The 18424-nt window shown below is 43.1% G+C and overlaps 1 protein-coding gene across 1 annotated transcript in view; it reads left to right on the plus strand.

The window, feature by feature from the left end:
- LOC113194323 (aldehyde oxidase 2) overlaps positions 1-18424 on the plus strand; it is a 77885-nt gene that overhangs the window by 24062 nt on the left and 35399 nt on the right. The window contains exons 14-24 of the mRNA XM_077795046.1: positions 2623-2732; positions 4158-4342; positions 5043-5205; positions 7170-7262; positions 8267-8436; positions 9586-9700; positions 11885-12007; positions 13327-13423; positions 13965-14089; positions 14768-14901; positions 16856-16943. Coding sequence (XP_077651172.1) covers positions 2623-2732; positions 4158-4342; positions 5043-5205; positions 7170-7262; positions 8267-8436; positions 9586-9700; positions 11885-12007; positions 13327-13423; positions 13965-14089; positions 14768-14901; positions 16856-16943 — 1403 coding nt within the window. The remainder of the gene's footprint in view (positions 1-2622; positions 2733-4157; positions 4343-5042; positions 5206-7169; positions 7263-8266; positions 8437-9585; positions 9701-11884; positions 12008-13326; positions 13424-13964; positions 14090-14767; positions 14902-16855; positions 16944-18424) is intronic.

Consider the following 18424-nt stretch of genomic DNA (forward strand, 5'->3'; position numbering starts at 1 on the left):
AGCTCACTTGTTTGTGCTTGGCCAGCAAGCACCGGGGTGGCATGTAAGGCTGGGGTGAGAGCAAGTTTGCAGTGAGCACCCTGACTGTTCCCAGGGGACCACTCCTTGCTTCCTCCTCCTCATAGTTCTCCTCCACCAGCCATCAGTCTGAGGCTCCCCATGGCACTCCTCCCCCTTAGGTGCTATGTAAGGAGCCACGGTTCTGGTGAGGACACAAGCAGATGTTTCAAGGACATCATGGGTCCCTGGGGCGAGGGGGAAAGCAGTGATTGAGTCTAATTGCTGGCTGAGAGGAACAGTTCCTGGGGGAAGCTCCCTGCTAAACCCCCATCCCAGTTCCCCAGATGCCCTGTGCACTCACACTGCCTCTGGCTGCCCCAAGGATTCCAACACCCCCTTGACTGGAGGCTAGCTCCAGGCCTGGCTGTGTTGCACACTTAACACAGCCCATCTCTGATCCATACACCTCCCAGCAGGAAAAATGGGATGTGGTCTCAGTCCATTTGTGCAGCTATAACAAAATACTGAGACTGAGTAATTTACAAAGAACAGAAACATATTTCTCACGGTTCTGAAGACTGTGAGAACACAGTCTCCAACATTAAGTTGCTGACACCTGGGAGGGGCCTTCTTGCTGCATTTTCCCATGGTGGAAGACAGAAAGGCAAGAAAGAGTAAAATGGAGCCGAGCTCATTTTACCACCAATACCACCCATGAATGTGGAGCCCACAGGCCTGATCATTTTTATTGTTGTTGTTGTTCTTGTTAGTTATACATGACAGTAGAGTGCATTTTGACATATCATACATACATGGAGTGTCATTTCCCATTCTTGTGGTTGTACATGATGTAGTGTTACACTGGTCATGTATTCACACATGAACATAGGAAAGTTATGTTCGATTCATTCTACTGTCTTTCCCCCTCCTTTCCCTTCATTCCCCTTTGTCTAATCCAAAGTATTTCTATTCATGCTCCCACCCCACTTATTGTGTGTTAGCATCCGTGTATCAGAAATAACATGGCCTGATCATCTTTTAAGGGTTACATTTCCTGTTTTTTGGGAGGAGTTGATTTTAATTTTTTGCTTTTTTTTTTTTTTTTTTTTTGGTGGCACTGGGGATCAGACATAGGGTCTGTACATACTGTGTAAGTGCTCTGTCACTGATATACCTACAGTTCAAGGTTCACATCTCTTAATACCCTTATAATGACAATTAAATTTCATGGACTATGTGAGTTTGGGAGGGGACATGCTTTCCGACCATGGTAGGTGTCACTCCCAGTCTGTCTGATTTCCCGTTAAGTATGCACCCTCTCTTCCCTAGGCCATTCTGCCTTTCCCACAGGGCCTCCAGCTCTAGAACTCCTCTTCTGCTTCCCTCACCTACAACCTGCCAATACTCACTTTCTCTGCCCCTCCCACTCACCCAGTGGGCCACTGACTAGCTGGCACCTCCTTGGTGCTGACAGTGCCCTAGGCATAGAGGAGCAGTCACAACCTCTGCCCATGCGGACTTCCAGGGTATGCCCACCCAGGCATGACATGCCTCCCTGAGGTTACTTCTGGCCAACATGGTTCTACCCCTCACTGCTGGGAATTCAGATGTGATGAGGAGAAGCTTGAGGACTAAAGACAAGCATTCATCCCCACATCACCCCATTTGTCTTTGAGGCCTTCAGTGAGGAAGGAGAGGTAGGGTATACCCTGTTGACCAAAGCCAGACTTTTTTCTGAGTGCCCCAGGTCTATGGTCTGAGATGACCCAGTTCAACCCCCAAAGACAAGAGAGAAGCCAAGACTCTGGGGCAACCCAGTTACCATCCAGGGCCTTCTCCTACAGTGGTACTAACTGTTCTTCTACCTGGGTGTTCATTGTTGTCTTCAGCTTATGGCCTCTGCTTTCCTAGCTCAACCAAAACCGTCTCTGCCTCAGGGGTGGTAGGCCCTGCTCCAGGGAAGGTAGCAGATCAGCCCACTGAACCAGCAGCACGGCAGGTGGGCAGAGATCAACAGGGGCTCTCACGGTGTTCCCTGCCTCTCTCAATACACCTGCCTTCCAACCCACATAACACTAATGGTGCCAGAAATGGAACCCGTGACCCTCCTGGGCTGCAATTTTGACCCCTTCTCAGCACATCCTTCAGTGCCATAAGCCAGATTTCCAAGCCAGAGGGCATGACTCTGATCACCAAAAGGTGACAGCTGAGCTGGAAGGAGGTTTTACACTCTGCTCATTTTTCTTCAGAGTTTTAGGTATCTGTCTCTGGAGCCAACAGCAGCAAGAACAAAAAGCAAAACCAATGATCTGAAGTCTGTTAATAATGGAAACAGCCCTGTATCTGCTTCATTTAGGTCTATGCCCCTATCCTAAGCTGTGGCAGGTTCTATTTAGCCAGCCCCTGCTGAAAGACCAGACCATGTGCCTGGTAGGCCTGCAGCACAGGTGACCTCAGTGCTCAAAGGGAATGGGACCCTGGTGATGTGCCATAGACTCAGACCTCTGCCTCGCTCTGTGCAGAGAAAGGGGACCTTCTGTGCTCGCTGCCAACATTTAAAAGTGCAGAATAATCTTGCTTTTCTGGCTGTGACTATGCAAAAAATATCATTTGCTTCCACAGAAGGTACGCGGCAGATTCCTCTCAACGAACACTTTCTTGCTGGGTTGGCAAGCGCAGACCTTAAGCCAGAGGAGATTTTGGAATCCGTGTATATCCCTCACTCTCGAAAGGTAAGAATTCCCACTGCTGTTTTTAAGTTGTTTTTCCCTTTTCATAATGGACTCCAGTCATCTTTGGAAATCTGAAAACAAATGGAAGGAAAATAACTCTGCCCTGAAAACCTGGCTCCTGTCCCACTGTGGATTGGTTCAGCACCATGGCCCTCGGACAGCCTGGAGCCAATAGCTCCAGGGTGTGGATTTGAGGTTGTTGTTTCAGCTGTTGGGTGCAGCCTGGCTGAGGACCTGGGTCAGGCTTCCATGCCCCTACGTTCCCGGGGGTCAAAGCTCTCTGGCTATGGAAAGGAGCTTCTCTACCTGACCCACAAGGAAATGGAGTCCAGAGCTCAGCCTCTGCACTCCTCACCCTTGCCAACTCCAACAGTTCATAGAAGAATGAGAATCCCCAGATGTTTGCTAGCACAGGACCCTTGGAGTTGATGTGACCACATGGGAGGCTGTGAAGGTGATCCCTGCCCTCACTCTCTGTTCCTTTACCTGTCCCCAAAGCTGTACCTAAATCCAAGAGGAGAGACTTTCCAGAGAGAAGGGTACAAGACACACACACACACACACACACACACACACACACACACACACACACACACAGACTCATAGCAATCTAAAGCCAGGAAACAGGGCTGGGTATATAGCTCAGTGGTAGAGCCTAGCATATTCAAGACTCTGGGTTCAATCTTAGCACAGAAAAAAAATTAAATAAAAATAAAATCAGGAGGCAGCTCAGTTTTAGAAGCTTTTGGAAGAGAAAAACAGGCAGACTCAAATACGAGCACCATTAGACCAGCACAGATGGAGAAGCCCTGCTGGGCACAGGCTGTCTTCATTGGCCTCACCTGGGCACACCAGCAGTCATGGCACCAAGGGGTCCACTGGGCAACCATCATCCCCTGCCCCTGCTCCTGATATAGGGTTCCCTAGTCCATAGCTGGAAAGCTCCACTCAGCTCCCCTTTGAGTTTTGCCAAATGAAAAAGTGATTTTTTTTCCTACCAAAAAAAAAAAAAAAAAGAGTTGTGTCTCTTTGAATGTTACAAGCCCCTGTATTCTTAGGGCTTCTCTGTCCTCCTGGGAGTCAAAGACATCTGAAGCCTAGAGAGAGGAGCTCCTGCAGATCGAGCACAAGTTCATGTCCCTGATGCAAGTTTCTGCAGCATTCTGTGTAGAGCCATCCCAGGCTCAAAGGGAAAGTGCACAGAGACTCCTGATCCTTGAGGTGTCTGGGAACTTGGAGATAGGTCTGGGGAAGGACATTCTCTCCTCGAACAAGAAGTCAGCCCGGTTATCCTCCAATTGTGTCAAGTGTTGTCTGTGTCCCTTTTGAGTGACTCTAAGTGATTTAGTAGAGGCACCAAGAAGCAGAAACCATGCTCTTCATTCTCACTTATCTGATACCCCGGATTGATTTTTGTCTCCACAGTGGGAATTTGTGTTCGCCTTCCGTCAGGCTCAGTGCCTGCAAAATGCCTTGCCAGATGTCAATGCTGGCATGCGAGTCCTGTTCAAAGAAGGCACAGACACCATTGAGGACCTGAGCATTGCCTACGGAGGTGTAGGGACTGCTACAGTCAGTGCACATAAATCCTGCCAGCAGCTCCTTGGCAGGTAAGCAATGAGCCCTGCACCTTAAGGGTGAAACTTAACATTGAAAAACCAAGTGGAAATTTGGCATTGGCAAATGTTGATAAAACTCTGGAAAGATGGAAACTCCTACTTATAAAATCACTGCTTGCTCCTTCTGTAATTTTGCTGAATGAATTAAACCTTACCCACTCTTTGGGTAAGGGACACAACAAAAATAGCCCAGGCCCAAGTTCAGCCAGCAGGCAATTATTCCCTGTCTGGCTGTCATTATCTTATGCAAATCAACACTCAGCAAGCCACAGCAGTGTCCAAGCAGCACCTCACACTTCTACAATGTGGCACGTGCAATTTCTTCCTCAGCAAAGACAGTTTCCAGTTCTGAATCCTGTTTGGTTCATAATGGGACTGGCCTAAATGGTCTGTTTAGTACTTGTTTAGTTTAGTCTGTTTAGTTCTTCTATCTTCTAGCTCTGGAACTTTCTTGATTTATGTTGCAATGGAACAGGTCCCTTACTCACCCTGTCATGATAGTTGGGCCAATTGAAGCAGCCTCCCTAGACCTCAATTTTCCATAGAGGTTGGATAAGGTGATATCTAAGTTTCCTTACAACTCTAAAAAGGAAATTCTGGGATCTCTAAAATGCTACCTTCTGGTATCTAGCATATGCCATGCAATAAAGACTGCCCTTTAACTGGCTCCTTCCTGCCTCTGTGCTACCAGGCACTGGAATGAGCTGATGCTGGACGAGGCTTGCAGGTTGGTTCTGGATGAAGTCTCCCTCCCAGGCTCAGCTCCGGGTGGCAAGGTGGAGTTCAAGAGGACTCTAGTAGTCAGCTTCCTCTTCAAGTTCTACCTAAAGGTTTTGAAGGAACTGAAGACCCTAGTAAGACAATTCTCTGTGCCTGTAAGTGCTCTAATGTATTTTGCTAGCCATCCTGTAACAAAGCACCACAGACTGGGTGGGTGGCTTAAACAACAGACATTTATTATCTCACCAATCTGGAGGCTTAGTCCTTGGTCAAGTTATCAGCAGGGTTGGTTCATTCTGAGGACTGTGAGAGTTGTCTCTGTGCCTCTTGCCTGGCTTCTGGCAGTGGCTGCAATCTCTGGGCTTTGTTTAGCTTGTAGGGGAACATCTCTGACTCTGCCTTCACAAGACCTTCTGTCTACATGTCTGTGACAAATTTTCCCCTTCTGATAAGGACAGCAACCATATTAGACCAGGACCCATCCTCATGATCTCATTTTAACTTGATGACCTCTACAGTACACAGACTTTACCTTGTTTGGATAAGGTCAAATTCTGAGATACTGGGGATTAGGACTCCAATTTATAAATTTGGAAGGACAGACTTCAATACATGACATCTGGCTCTTATTAGCTCCTTACAGCCATACACCCCCAGCTTCCCTACTGCTTTTGTTCACTGTCTTGTGGGCAGTCTATGCTATAACCTGTCACCTGTTCTGGGCCCATCCTGTTCCTGGGATTCAGCCCCAAAGTGCTACATGAGGCTCAGGGTACCAAACTATCTTCAGGCAACAGTTCACCGTGTGCCCATAGCACTCAAATATCTGGTACTTCCTTTCTCCAGCAGCATACAGCTTTTTTATTTTAAAATAAATTTGATTGGCCAGGCATGGTGGCACATGCCTGTAATCCCAGTGGCTTAGGAGGCTGAAGCAGGAGGATCAAGAGTTCAAAGCCAGCCTCAGCAAAAGCAAGGTGCTAAACAACTCAGTGAGACCCTGCCTCTAAGTAAAATACAAAATAGGGCTGGGAATGTGGCTCAGTGGTTGAGTGCCCCAAATAAAATAAAATTAAAATTAAAATACTTGGTTGATATATAATTTACCTCCAATAAAATTCATTGTTTAAATTCAGTGAATTTTGGCAATGTGTATACCTACATAGCCACCACCTCAAACTAAACATAGAATGTTAATTCCACCAGCCCAACCCAGCCCAGGCAGTCACTGATCTGCTTTGTGGCGCTATATATTCATTTTGCTTGTTCTAGAATTGCAAATGCAACATAAAATGTAAAATAAAATGTTATTTTTCAAAAAGACCAAAACTGATCTGTTCCTGATGCCCACGATCAGATTAAATTTCTGCAAATTAAAAAAAAAAAGACCAAAACTGATGTATATTGTATACTATTATACTAATATTTAAGTAGCTTTCTAGATTTTCTGATTGTAAAATTCTGGGGAAAATTTTTACTTTTCTTTTTCTAGAATGAATTAAGCAAAGTATCCTTTCTCTTCTCCTCCTCCTTCTCCTTCCCATCCCCTGACCATAATTACAACTTTTTCCCATGATTACAACTCTCTCCCAACCCTGTACCCTGTTCCAGCCACCCCTACCCCGACAGCCTGCTGTTCTAAAACATCTGCATTTCAGTGACTCAGATGAAGACCTGCTATTTAATTTCTGCGTCAAGACACTTGACATGTTTCACTGATGCACGATTCTGCTGCTGTCTCAGAAAAGCTGAGTTCCTGAGAAAAGCAATCAGGATTTGGGCCTTTTTGTAGACAACAGCTTATTCTGGGATGGCTTATCCTGTCCAACATTTTCTCCCCACCACCCATAGCCTCTGCCCCAGCTCACCAGCTGGCCTCTCCCTCCAGGTGACAGGGAAACAGATTCAAACCAGTCAGGCCAGGACCTTATTGTGTGGGAAAGGACAAGGGTGTGGGGGTCATAAAAAGCGAAACCCTGGGGCACACTGTGGACTTTGGTTATGTGAGAGTAACATTTGTCAAGTTACTCTCTAATAAACCCAAACCCAACTTAATCTAGACTAACCAGCCTCTTTTCGTTGTGCTGAATCATCGCAGGGCAGCAGTCGTTATCCGGAAATTTCAGATGGGTTCCTAAGTGCTCTAGAAGATTTCCCAGTCACAATACCCCAGGGAGTCCAAACATACCAGGTCAGTGAGTCTCATTTCACAGAAACCTAAACATGAAAAGATAAGCTGGAATTGCACAAAATGAGCAAGTTTTTCAGAGTTGTGATTTTGAGTTTTGACTTTCCTGTGGTTCCTCCGTCCAAGTCAGGGTGACTCTGGAATCCAAGCTCAGGCCTAAGCTGCCACTAGATGTACTTAAGGTTGACCGATCTACAGACTAATAATTATAGTCTTTTCAAAGAGATGTTCTTTGGGCATTTGTTTCATATTTACTCAGAAGTGCAGCTGAGCAGAAGGTTCAGCCTCTGGCCCTGATTGCAAAAGTTTAATCACCAATCAGCAAGCAAGAGCCCTTCAGGTAACTGAACTCACTCTTCTGGAAGGACAATTTAACAATTATCCATTTTTACTGAAGCACAGTCCCTTCCCTACCCCTACACACACACACCTCTTCCCTGAGAACAGCTCCAGAATAAACTCTTAAATCTTCCTCTGTCTCCTTATACTCCTGCTGATGACTTTGTGCCACTTGCAGGGGTGGCCAGGACATGGTAATCTGGATCTGGGGGACTCCATAACCAATCCCCTACCCTTTACCAGAGGCCATGAGAGTCAATACTCAGGGTTCTGACTTGGATTTTGGTCCCTCTTTGGGAACTAAATCCCTATAGGCCTTATCTTGATTCTTTAAATGTGGACAGGTGGATCACTAGACCTGTGAGCAAGCAGAACAGGGAGACCCTCTAAAATGATGGCACCACAAAAGGAGAAGGTGGAGTGCCCCTTTACCTATTTCACTATTTTGCCAAAGGCTGGCCTGCCTATGGCATTGTCACATAACTGAATGACAATTCTCCAGTCTAGTTACAACACTAAGTTGTCACACTAGTCATCTGACCTGCTCCAGTGCTCTTTGCCTGAGAGTACCACCCGGTTGCTCAGTCCTGAATCAGGAGTGCCTGTGATTGGCCAGGCCATTTGTGGAGATGTAAGGTTTTTAGAGCAACTCTTGTCTTCCTCTACAGAAAGTGGATTCTCACCAACCTCTTCGAGATCCAGTTGGACGCCCCATCATGCACCTGTCAGGTCTTAAACATGCCACGGGGGAAGCCATATTTTGTGATGACATTCCCAGGGTGGATAAAGAACTTTTCATGGCTTTGGTGACCAGTACCAGGGCTCATGCAAAAATTATGTAAGTAAATCAAAAACTTTTTAAAAGCATAGCTAGGGATTCCTTCATAAGAACTCACCTGTTTCTTCTACGATGCCATATACTCAAAGAAGCTACAATGAAACAAATAAAGAAAAGGTCACAAGGCCCCAGAGGAGGAAGATTACTATCATAAAATAGAGATACAGTCAGTCATAGGCCTCTTGTTTCCTTCCTAACCTCACAAGACGTGTCCCTGCTGTAGCCTCAGACTGATCTCAAAGGAGTATCTCTGATGAAGGGCTGATATGCAGCTGGTGGAAAACATTGTAGCACACTTCATTATTCAACAATGACCAGTATTCTAAGCTTCCAGAGAAGGTCCCTTGCCAGTCACACTGCCCCTCCCTTAGCACTTGTCACCCCCTAAACACAATTGGAAGGTTACTCCCTAGCCCAGTAAGGAGATCCCCTGAACCCAACTCCATGGCAGGTCCATTCTGACTGATCAGGGTGAATTCACTGTTATATGTTCTTATTTTCAACAATGTTCTGTTATGGGGCAAGATGCTCAGAAAACACACCAAGTCCCAGCTTTGTCTGAATTGCAGAGTCTTTATTAGCTGGCCAGTGACTGCTCCCTGCATGACCCCAAACTGTCTCTGCAAGGAACAGCCTCAAGCCTGAGGGTTTTAGGATATTTAGAGGCAAAAACCTTATCCAGGTTAGCATAGCTGCAAGCAAGCAGGGGTACAGAAGCTGAATTGAGCCATTAGGGAATGCAATGCCCATAATCATAATTTCATTTCTGGTACATTGATATTTCCCACGGGACTTTGCATAATCATAAGAAGAAGAGAAGTGGGTCAAAATGACCCTAGTTGAGTACAAATTAAAGAATGGTTACTAATGTCTAGACAATCAATTTCTGACAAGGTCTGATGTCCAAGAAAACTGGGAACCAAAAGAGAAATTTTACATTCTGTAAGAATTGCCATTTTATGTTGCCAAACATGCTATGCTAAGCAACCATTGATAGGTACAAAGACAGGGGTATTCCTATGGCAGAAGCATTTCTGCCATAATGAAATGAAACCCGTTTGGTCATTGCTCATATAGCCTGGCCCATGAAAGGTTTGGAGCCCTCAAATCTTCCTGATTTCTACTTCTTAAATATCTCTTTACTTTCAGATCAATGGATTTCTCTGAGGCCCTTGAACTACCCGAGGTGGTTGATGTGATAACAGCTAAAGACATTCCAGGCACCAATGGTGGTGAAGATGACAAATTGTTGGCTGTAGATGAGGTGCGTATGGAACACACCTTCCCAGGTGACTTTGGGCAGGTAACCACCGAGGTACCACCTTCAGCTGCCCCCAGCTCTTTCTACCAATGGGAGGTAGAAGTGCCACCCACTAGCTCCTCTTTATCTCTAACCTTGTTATTCAGCACTACTTTTCTGGAGTCAGGAAATAATTTAGCAAAAGGAAACATTACAGTCAAAATTCAAGTACCATATGCTCTTGAGACCATTTACCCTCATCTGAAGACTAAATGCGGGGCTAGGGTTGTAGCTCAGAGGTACAGCACTTGCCTAGCTAGTATGAGGCACTGGGTTCGATCCTCAGCACCACATAAAAATAAATAAATAAAACAGAGGTATTTTGTCCATCTACAACTAAGAAAAAAAATTTTAAAAAGAGTAAATGCAAGAAAGTTTTCTATATCAGGATAGATTGCCCTAGAAAGATCTAGAAAAGAGAGCACCAGGGGCTGGTGTTGTGGCTTAGCGGTAGAGCACTCGCCTACCATGTGCTGGGGCCTGGGTTCAAACCTCAGTACCACATAAAAATAAATAAAAGAAAGATATTGGGGCTGGGGATGTGGCTCAGCGGTAGCGCGCTCGCCTGGCTTGCGTGCGGCCCGGGTTCGATCCTCAGCACCACATACCAACAAAGATGTTGTGTCTGCCGAGAACTAAAGAATAAATATTAAAAATTCTCTCTCTCTCTCTCTCTCTCTCTCTCTCTCTCTCTCTCTCTCTCCTCTCTCACTCTCTCTTTAAAAAAAAAAAAAAAAAAAAAAAAAAAAAAAAAAAGAAAGATATTGTGTCCAACTACAACTATAAAATAAATAAATAAAGAGAGAGAGAGCACCAAAAAACAACCACTCCCTCTAATTTGTTCTGAATTCCCTTCCTTCCTGAACCAACCCTCTTCCCGGGTCCCACCTTCCTTCACACACTCCATTTTTAATAAAGTTGCTCTTATTGTCTCTGACTTTTTTTTTCTTTTTTTATTGTGGTGATAGGGATTGAACCCAGGACCTTGTGCTTGTGAGGCAGGCACTTTACCAACTGAGCTATATCCCTAGCCCTTTCTCTGACTTTTTAATTCAAAGTTAACAATTATTTATTGAGCACTTGACTTTGGGACCAGACAGTCTAGATTCTTGTTTCCAGCCCTTCCACTCCATAGCTGTGTGCCCTTGGGTTTCATGATCTGTAAAGAGGAAATGAGCATAGCACCCACTTCACTGTGTAGTTGTAAGATTTAAATGAGTTAATACATTCAAAGTGCTTTGGTCAGTGACTGGCATAATGAAGGCTCTAGTGTTAGGTATTACTGTCATCTCTCAATGAGACCCAAACAATTTCTCCTCCAGCCATAGAGGTTGTTCTGTTAGTTGAACTCCAGTTGAAAAGGTTGGTTGTCTGGAACTATGTTAGTCTGTTACCATAATAAAATTCCACAGCTGGGAGACTTAAACAACAGAAGTCTAGAGGCTTCCTCTCCCAAGTCTAGAGGCTAAGTCCAACATAAAGGTGTTAGCAGGTTGGGTTTCTCCTGAGGACTCTTCCCAGCTTACAGAAGGTAATCTTTTCAGTGAATCCTCGTAGGCATGCCGTTTTCTCAGGAGCATTCCATTCTTAAGGGTGTATCTTCCTCTTCTTATAAAGACACCAGTCATATTTTAGTAGGGTTCTGTCCTATGACCTCATTCAACCTTCATTACCTTTGTCAAAGTCCTATCTCCAAATACAGTCACATGGGGTGGGGGGTGGGATAGGGCTTCAACATGTAAATTTTCCATGTCAGGGATGTGGGGGGAGAGGTTACAATTCAGTCTACTATAGGAGTCACATTGAACAAAAAATATTTTGCTTATTCTTAAACTCTAAAGAAACATCTGTGAAAGAGATACATGTAAACCAAGCACAACAGAGGACACAGTAGATTCAGTTCACAATCAATCTCATATCTACTCTGGAACTTATATTCACTGAGCAAAATAGCAAATGGAGCTGTCTATATTATTTAAATTTTACATTAAAAGTTTTTAGAAGTTTGAGCCAAACACATATAGTTGAATGAGTCCAATGTGGTTATTATTGCTCAAAAATGGCATCTAAGATACCAGGCATTGGTGAAGTAGAGCTGCCTATTCCTGCCCTAATGTTCTATCTGCTTTATGCATGTACTTTCCACAGGTACTTTGCGTGGGCCAGGTTATCTGTGCTGTAGTTGCAGAGACAGATATACAGGCAAAGCAGGCAATTGAAAAGATAAAGATTACCTATGAGGATCTGGAACCTGTAATCTTCACCATAGAGGTAAGCAGGGCTGGCAGGTCTCACACTAAGATTGTAGAATCAAAAGTGCCTTTGTAAATATCTTAATGTCCAATACTGAGTTAGGAATTTTGGAGAGGAGGGGGATTGGCTTTCCCTGGAAAAGTAAGTTTTCTCTGGAAGATATTACTTGTATGAACTGAAATTATCTTTGACTCCAACTAACATTTTTTTAAAAAAAATCTCAGTGTACAAGTTTTTGTTTCACATTCAAAAAGTCTAGCAGTGGTCTGTCCAGAGCTTATGTGGTATCTTAATCTGTTTTGTGCTGCCACAACAGAAATCCTAAGATGGGTAATTTATAATGAATAGAAATGTATTTTTCATGGTTCTGGAGTCTGGGAAGTCCATGACTAGGTGGTTGCATATGGTGCTTCATCATCCTATGGCAGAAGGTAGAAGGTCAATAGAGGGTTCATGTTCATGTGTGAGAGAGAGAGCAAGAGAAGGCCAAACTTGCTTTTATAACAAACCCCCTCTCTTCTTGATAAAGGACCTTCTCATAATAACTGCATCAACTCATTCAAGAAAATAGAGCCCTCGTGACCTGATCAACTTTTTAATTTGAAGTTCCTGTCTCACAAGACTATTGTATTAGGGATCAGCTGCTGGTAGGTCAGTCCATAGAATGGAATGGCATCCAGTCTTCATATGTGAATCAGTTCATCTTATTGTCATCACCAAAACAAAACAAAACAAACACACACACACACACCATGGAACAAAGAACTGGGAAGGCTCTTGTGATATATCCCATATACTCAAAGAAATGAACAAACTTTCTATATTATTTTCAAGATGTCTTGCCCCAGGATGTGTAAGGACCCGCCTATTGTGCCTCAACACAGCCTCAATTTTTCAGATTCTTGAGTTAGGGGTTCTTGCATGTGAGCCTAGTCTAATATCAGTGGTTTTTCTCAAGGAGAAGGTGAAAAAAGGGGAACAGAAACTCACTTATAGACATTGGAACCTATTGCCTGTTCCCTGGAGATCCACATTAAAAAGGAGGAATGAGCATTTATCATCCTGGACCATCCTACTGCCCCCAGACCTCAATTCTCAGCATCCTTCTTAACATTTCACTAATTCTTGCCGGTTTTCTCTGCAAATCTGGAAGACAATCCTTTTGACATCCCTCTCTACAGTGGCCTGCTGCTCCAGTACTTCCTTACTTGACACCTTTCATACATCCCAGGAGACAGTGATTTGGGGGAGTATAGTAACTTTCATTAGAGAAAAAAACAGCTGATGGAAGAAAAAAGTAGGACTAACTGGCTTTTGTGATTTCCCCTGTTACACAGGATGCCATAAAACACAATTCATTCCTATGCCCTGAAAAAAAACTTGAGCAAGGAAACATTAAGGAGGCATTTGAAAAAGTGGATCAAATTGTTGAAGGTAAGCAACTCAGGATGGCTAGTAGAATTTTGCCTGATTAAATACTGAACAATACCTCAAGAGCATGTAATTTCTCACCAAAGAGATCATTCTCCAAAATCTTGGGGCTTTGTCAAATTTATACCTCTTCCTTTCAAATTATGTGTGGGATAGGGAGATAGATTAATTGGTAGAGTACTTACTTCAAATGCTCAAGGCCATGGATTCAATCCCTAGCACCATCATCAAAAAAAAAAAAAAATCAAATTGTGTGTATGTGTGTGTGTGTGTGTGTGTGTTGTATTTGGGGGGTAAGCAGCAGAATAAATAGAAGAAAAATCCCTAAGATTGTGATTAGTTAAGGGTAGAGTAAGGAACAGAAGCTGACACATTTAACTTCCATAACTGTTGCCTCCAGTTGCTATAAGACACATGCCTGATTCCTTAGTCAGAGCAAATGCAAACTAGTCAGTCCATGTCTTACTTGCTTTTGAATTCCCCAAGGTGGTGGCCTACAGGCAGCATACACCTTCAGAAGTTGTCCTGTGCTTGTGCTTAACAGGAGAGGTCCACGTTGGAGGACAGGAACACTTTTACATGGAAACACAAAGAGTGCTTGTTATTCCAAAGACAGAGGACAAAGAACTGGACATTTATGTGTCCACACAGGATCCAGCCCACGTGCAGGTAAGATCAAGGGTCTTCCCCAACTCCCCACCTTCGTAATTCCATCCTGGTGGGCAATCCCCACAGCTCCATAGTTGATAACCATTTACCTACAAAACTTTAGAATCCAAATATTGAACACCTGTAAAGCAGCTTAGACCTCAGAATGTTTTTATTATTTTTTCTGGCATTATCAAGTAATAAAAGAAGAGCCATGGTCACTTTAGTCTATTTTCCATTTGGCTTAGATGAATTCTCAGATTGGATGACACCACTAAATTATTTTTTCTCTAAAATAATCATTACAGATAATCTTTAAAGTCAGCACATTACCTTACAGAACATTTTTTTACTTCCCCAGCCACAATGTGCTCTAGGGTTTAGTTGCATACATACCAGGAATTTGCTGGTTTTCAACACTGTGGGACTTTAGGTCTAGGCATTTGACTTGGAATTCAACTTAGAACAGAATCCAGGGGTGTAACAGTTTCCCTTCTGGTAAATTCCAGTTTTTTTCTGGAAGAACTATTCTGTGAAGATTAATGAACTAAGCAGAGCTCCATAAGACAGATTTGGACTATCCACTTTTTTACCAAAGGTAGATGTGAACATATTCTGCTGTGATGTTATGTTTCAGGAAACAAAACAATTCTTTGCCATTTCCCTCTTAGAAATCTTCCTGTTATCTCACTATTACAGAAAACAGTGTCCTCTACTCTAAACATCCCCATCAACAGGATCACCTGCCATGTCAAACGAGTGGGCGGAGGTTTTGGAGGGAAGGTGGGAAGGCCATCTGTGTTTGGGGCAATTGCAGCAGTGGGTGCTGTCAAGTAAGTATGCTAGAGGATACAGAGGGTGCAGAATGTAGAGTCACTTTGGCTTCTGTCATAGTCATTGTCATAGTCCTGACAATTCAGTCTCTGTTTATAAAATGTAGATATTAATACTTACCCTCCCACTCTTCTTCATTTTTTTGGCTGTTCTTCAGTACTGGGGGTTGAACCTAGAATCTTATGCATGCTATGTAAGCACTTTCCCAATGAGCTACATCACCAGACTTTTTCTTTTCTTTATTTTATTTTTTGAAAGAGTCTTGCTATGTTGCTCAGGTTGTTTGCACACTCCTGGCCTCAAGTCATCCCAAGTAGCTAGCACTACAAGCACACAGGACCATGCTCAGCCTTCCCATCCTTCTAGAGTTAGTGCAAAAGTCACATGTATCCAGGACTTTGAATAAGTTAATATGCTTTAAGAAAAAGTGATCTTATTGGCTGAATACCTCTAGAGCTGGGGCTGCCCATTCTTGAGCTTCAGAGAAGGTGGCCTACAGGTAGAATATGGCACTCTGTCCAAGTGGATTATTCTCTGACTTTCCTTTCTACTCTCAACTCCAAAACAGTTTGGAGTGATGAAAGAACCCCACCCCCATCCTCTGCCTTGCTGATGTGGGAAGTACCACCCCCTCAAACTGTTTATCTCAGTGGACAGATGACTTGTCCTCAAAGAGAGCTCCTAGGGGCTGGGAGTGTAGCTCAGTGGTAGAGTGCTTGCCTAGTACATGCAAGACCCTGGGTTCCATCTCCATCATGGGAAAAAAAAGGGAGGAGCAGGTGGTTCCTGAGCTAACTGCTGCAATGGAAAACTCACCAATTCACTTGCCATTCATGCCTCAACATTCATATATGATAGGTGCTGGCTTTTCTGTTACTCATTCATTTTCTATGGCTGTTTCTTTGGTATTTTGTCAGAGGCTTCATCAGTCTCTAATGTCCCCAGATACTGCTTCCTTTGACAACCTCCGTGTAGTTCAGAGCATGTGTCTTAGTCTGCAGGTGGGAAAACCAGGATCTGAACCTCATCTTCATTCTTTCCGTATCTAACCCCTCTCTATCTCAACCACAAGGGATCCAAGTGATTAAGAGAGAATTAGTTCTTTGTGTTCTCACAAGGCCTTGGGCCTTTCAGAGTTCTCAAATGTGACTGCACATTGGAGTTACATGGGGAACATTTAAATCCCAGCACCTGCACTTTCCATCACCAACCAAGGGACTGGAATATTCCAAAACTTCCCCAGTGGTTCCATTATGCAGCCAAGTGTGGGAACCTGTGCCTTAAAATACAACCCTGCCTTCATGCACAACTGCCATACATTACGTGACCCGCCCTCCCCCACACACACACCTGGAACAGTGTTCCCAAACCTCCTGGGTATTAAAAGTCTCCTGAGATTGTAGAAGTTCCTACCTCCCCATGCCAGCCCCACTGATTCAGAATTACTAGACAATGAACCTGGAATCTTTACATTTAACTGATGTTTTTATAGTACTGTTGTTAACTTTGCATTTATCTGTTCAAGCTCTCTCCTTTATAACTAGCTGCAGAGAGATGCATAATAATGGGATCTGGGTGAGGATCACACTTGAAGGTCAATTTGAAGCCATAATAATGCAATTTAACTGTCATGTGACATTCATCCCTTTAGCTAGATTTTCTCACACTGAATTATCAATCACAGAGATAATAGTCATTTAGTCATACATTAATTCACATCAATGTCTAGTACATACAACATGCAACTCATAAATCTATATGGGATGGATGGCATAAATGAGTGGGAAGGTGGATAGTGGATGAATAGGTAGATGAATGGATAGATGGATATGGGAAGATAAATAAGGGTTGCATAAATACGTAGGTGGATAGGTGAAGGAGTAGATGGAGGGGAGAGTGGAGGGTTGGGTGGGTGAGATGGATGGGGAATTTGACTCAAAAATTTTTTTTTAGAACTGGCCATCCCATTCGTCTTGTTCTTGATCGTGAAGATGACATGTTAATAACTGGAGGGAGGCACCCGTTATTTGGAAAATATAAAGTAAGTCTGAAAGATCAAATTATTAAAAATAATTCCTTTTACTTGAATGGTTTTCTTCTTTTTTACTAATTTTGATTTTGTAAAAACAATCTTATTGTCTAAAATATCAATGAAGATGCTATATATTTGCATATTCATAGCATTTTGTGGTGAACTTTTAACAAATCTGGTTTAATAATGAAAATATAATTTGAAGCAATGATAAAAACACTACTTTAGGAATAAGATTTTATATTAGTAGCTCCTTAAAGAAAAAAAAAAAAAACAGGACTGGGTGGTATTCAGAGGTAGTGCTTGCCTAGCATGCACAAGGCCCTGGGTTCAATCCCTAGCCCCACAAAATACAAAACATGAGGTATGATAGTGCACAACTATAATTTTGGCTACTCAGGAGCCTGATACAGGAAGATCACAAGCTCACGGCCAGCCTCAGCAACTTAGAGAGACTCTGACCAAAACAAAAAATTTAAAAAGGGCCAGGGATATAGCTCAGTGGTTGAGTGCCCCTGGGTTCAATACACAGAACTGGAAGGGGAAAACAAAACTCAAGATACAAACATTGTTACACCAAAACTTCTTGAATGTAAAAATATTATTTTATAGTAGAAATGTTTGGAAACATTTGACCATTTTAACTGCAAAATTATTTTTTATGAAAGTTTCCACTAAGTGACCATAAAAGTGTCACAAAACCTCTTTGCAGATGAAAAAAACAATTGGATTTAAAATTGTAAAGCCAGGAGCAGAGGCACATGACTGTTGTTACAGCTACTTGAGAGGCTGATGTGGGAGGAGAGCTTAAGTCCAGAAATTCAAAACCAGCCTGAACAACATAAAAAGATCTCATCTTTAAAAAAAAATACTTCTACTGCATTAACTGCATTTTTATGCAACTGTAGTATAAACACTATTAAAATTATTTGCTGGCATCTAGTTGACAATGCCACTTTTCAAGTTTGTAATTGAGCAGGGCACCATGGTACACACCTGTAATGCCAGCAGCTTGGGAGGCTGAGGCAGGAGGATCATGAGTTCAGAGCCAGCCTCAACAATTTAGCAAAGCCTTGAGCAACTCAGTGAAAGACCCTGTCTCTAAATAAAATATAAAAAGGGCTGGAGAAGTGGCTCAGTGGTTAAGCGCCCCTGGGTTCCATCTATGGTACCCCCCACCCCGCAAAAAAAAAAAAAAAAAAAAAAAAAACACCTTGAAAAAATTTGTGATTGAGCTGTTAAAATAGTTCTAATGTAATACAAAGCATGACAGACATTTTTATTTGGGCATTGCTATTGGCATACACACAGTTAGATTCCCTATCTGACTTTGTCATTCCCTTAGATTATTGCAGTATCCATACTACTAAAATCACAGCTTCCCATTCCACAGCGCTATTTTATTTCTTCTGTTGGCATTAGTAATTTTTATAATTAGAGAGAAAGGAACTGTGGTTGGCCATTAAATTTTTTATTTACCTTCGAATGCA

The sequence above is a fragment of the Urocitellus parryii genome, chromosome 1 (assembly GCF_045843805.1).
Source record: "Urocitellus parryii isolate mUroPar1 chromosome 1, mUroPar1.hap1, whole genome shotgun sequence".
NCBI lineage: Eukaryota > Metazoa > Chordata > Mammalia > Rodentia > Sciuridae > Urocitellus > Urocitellus parryii.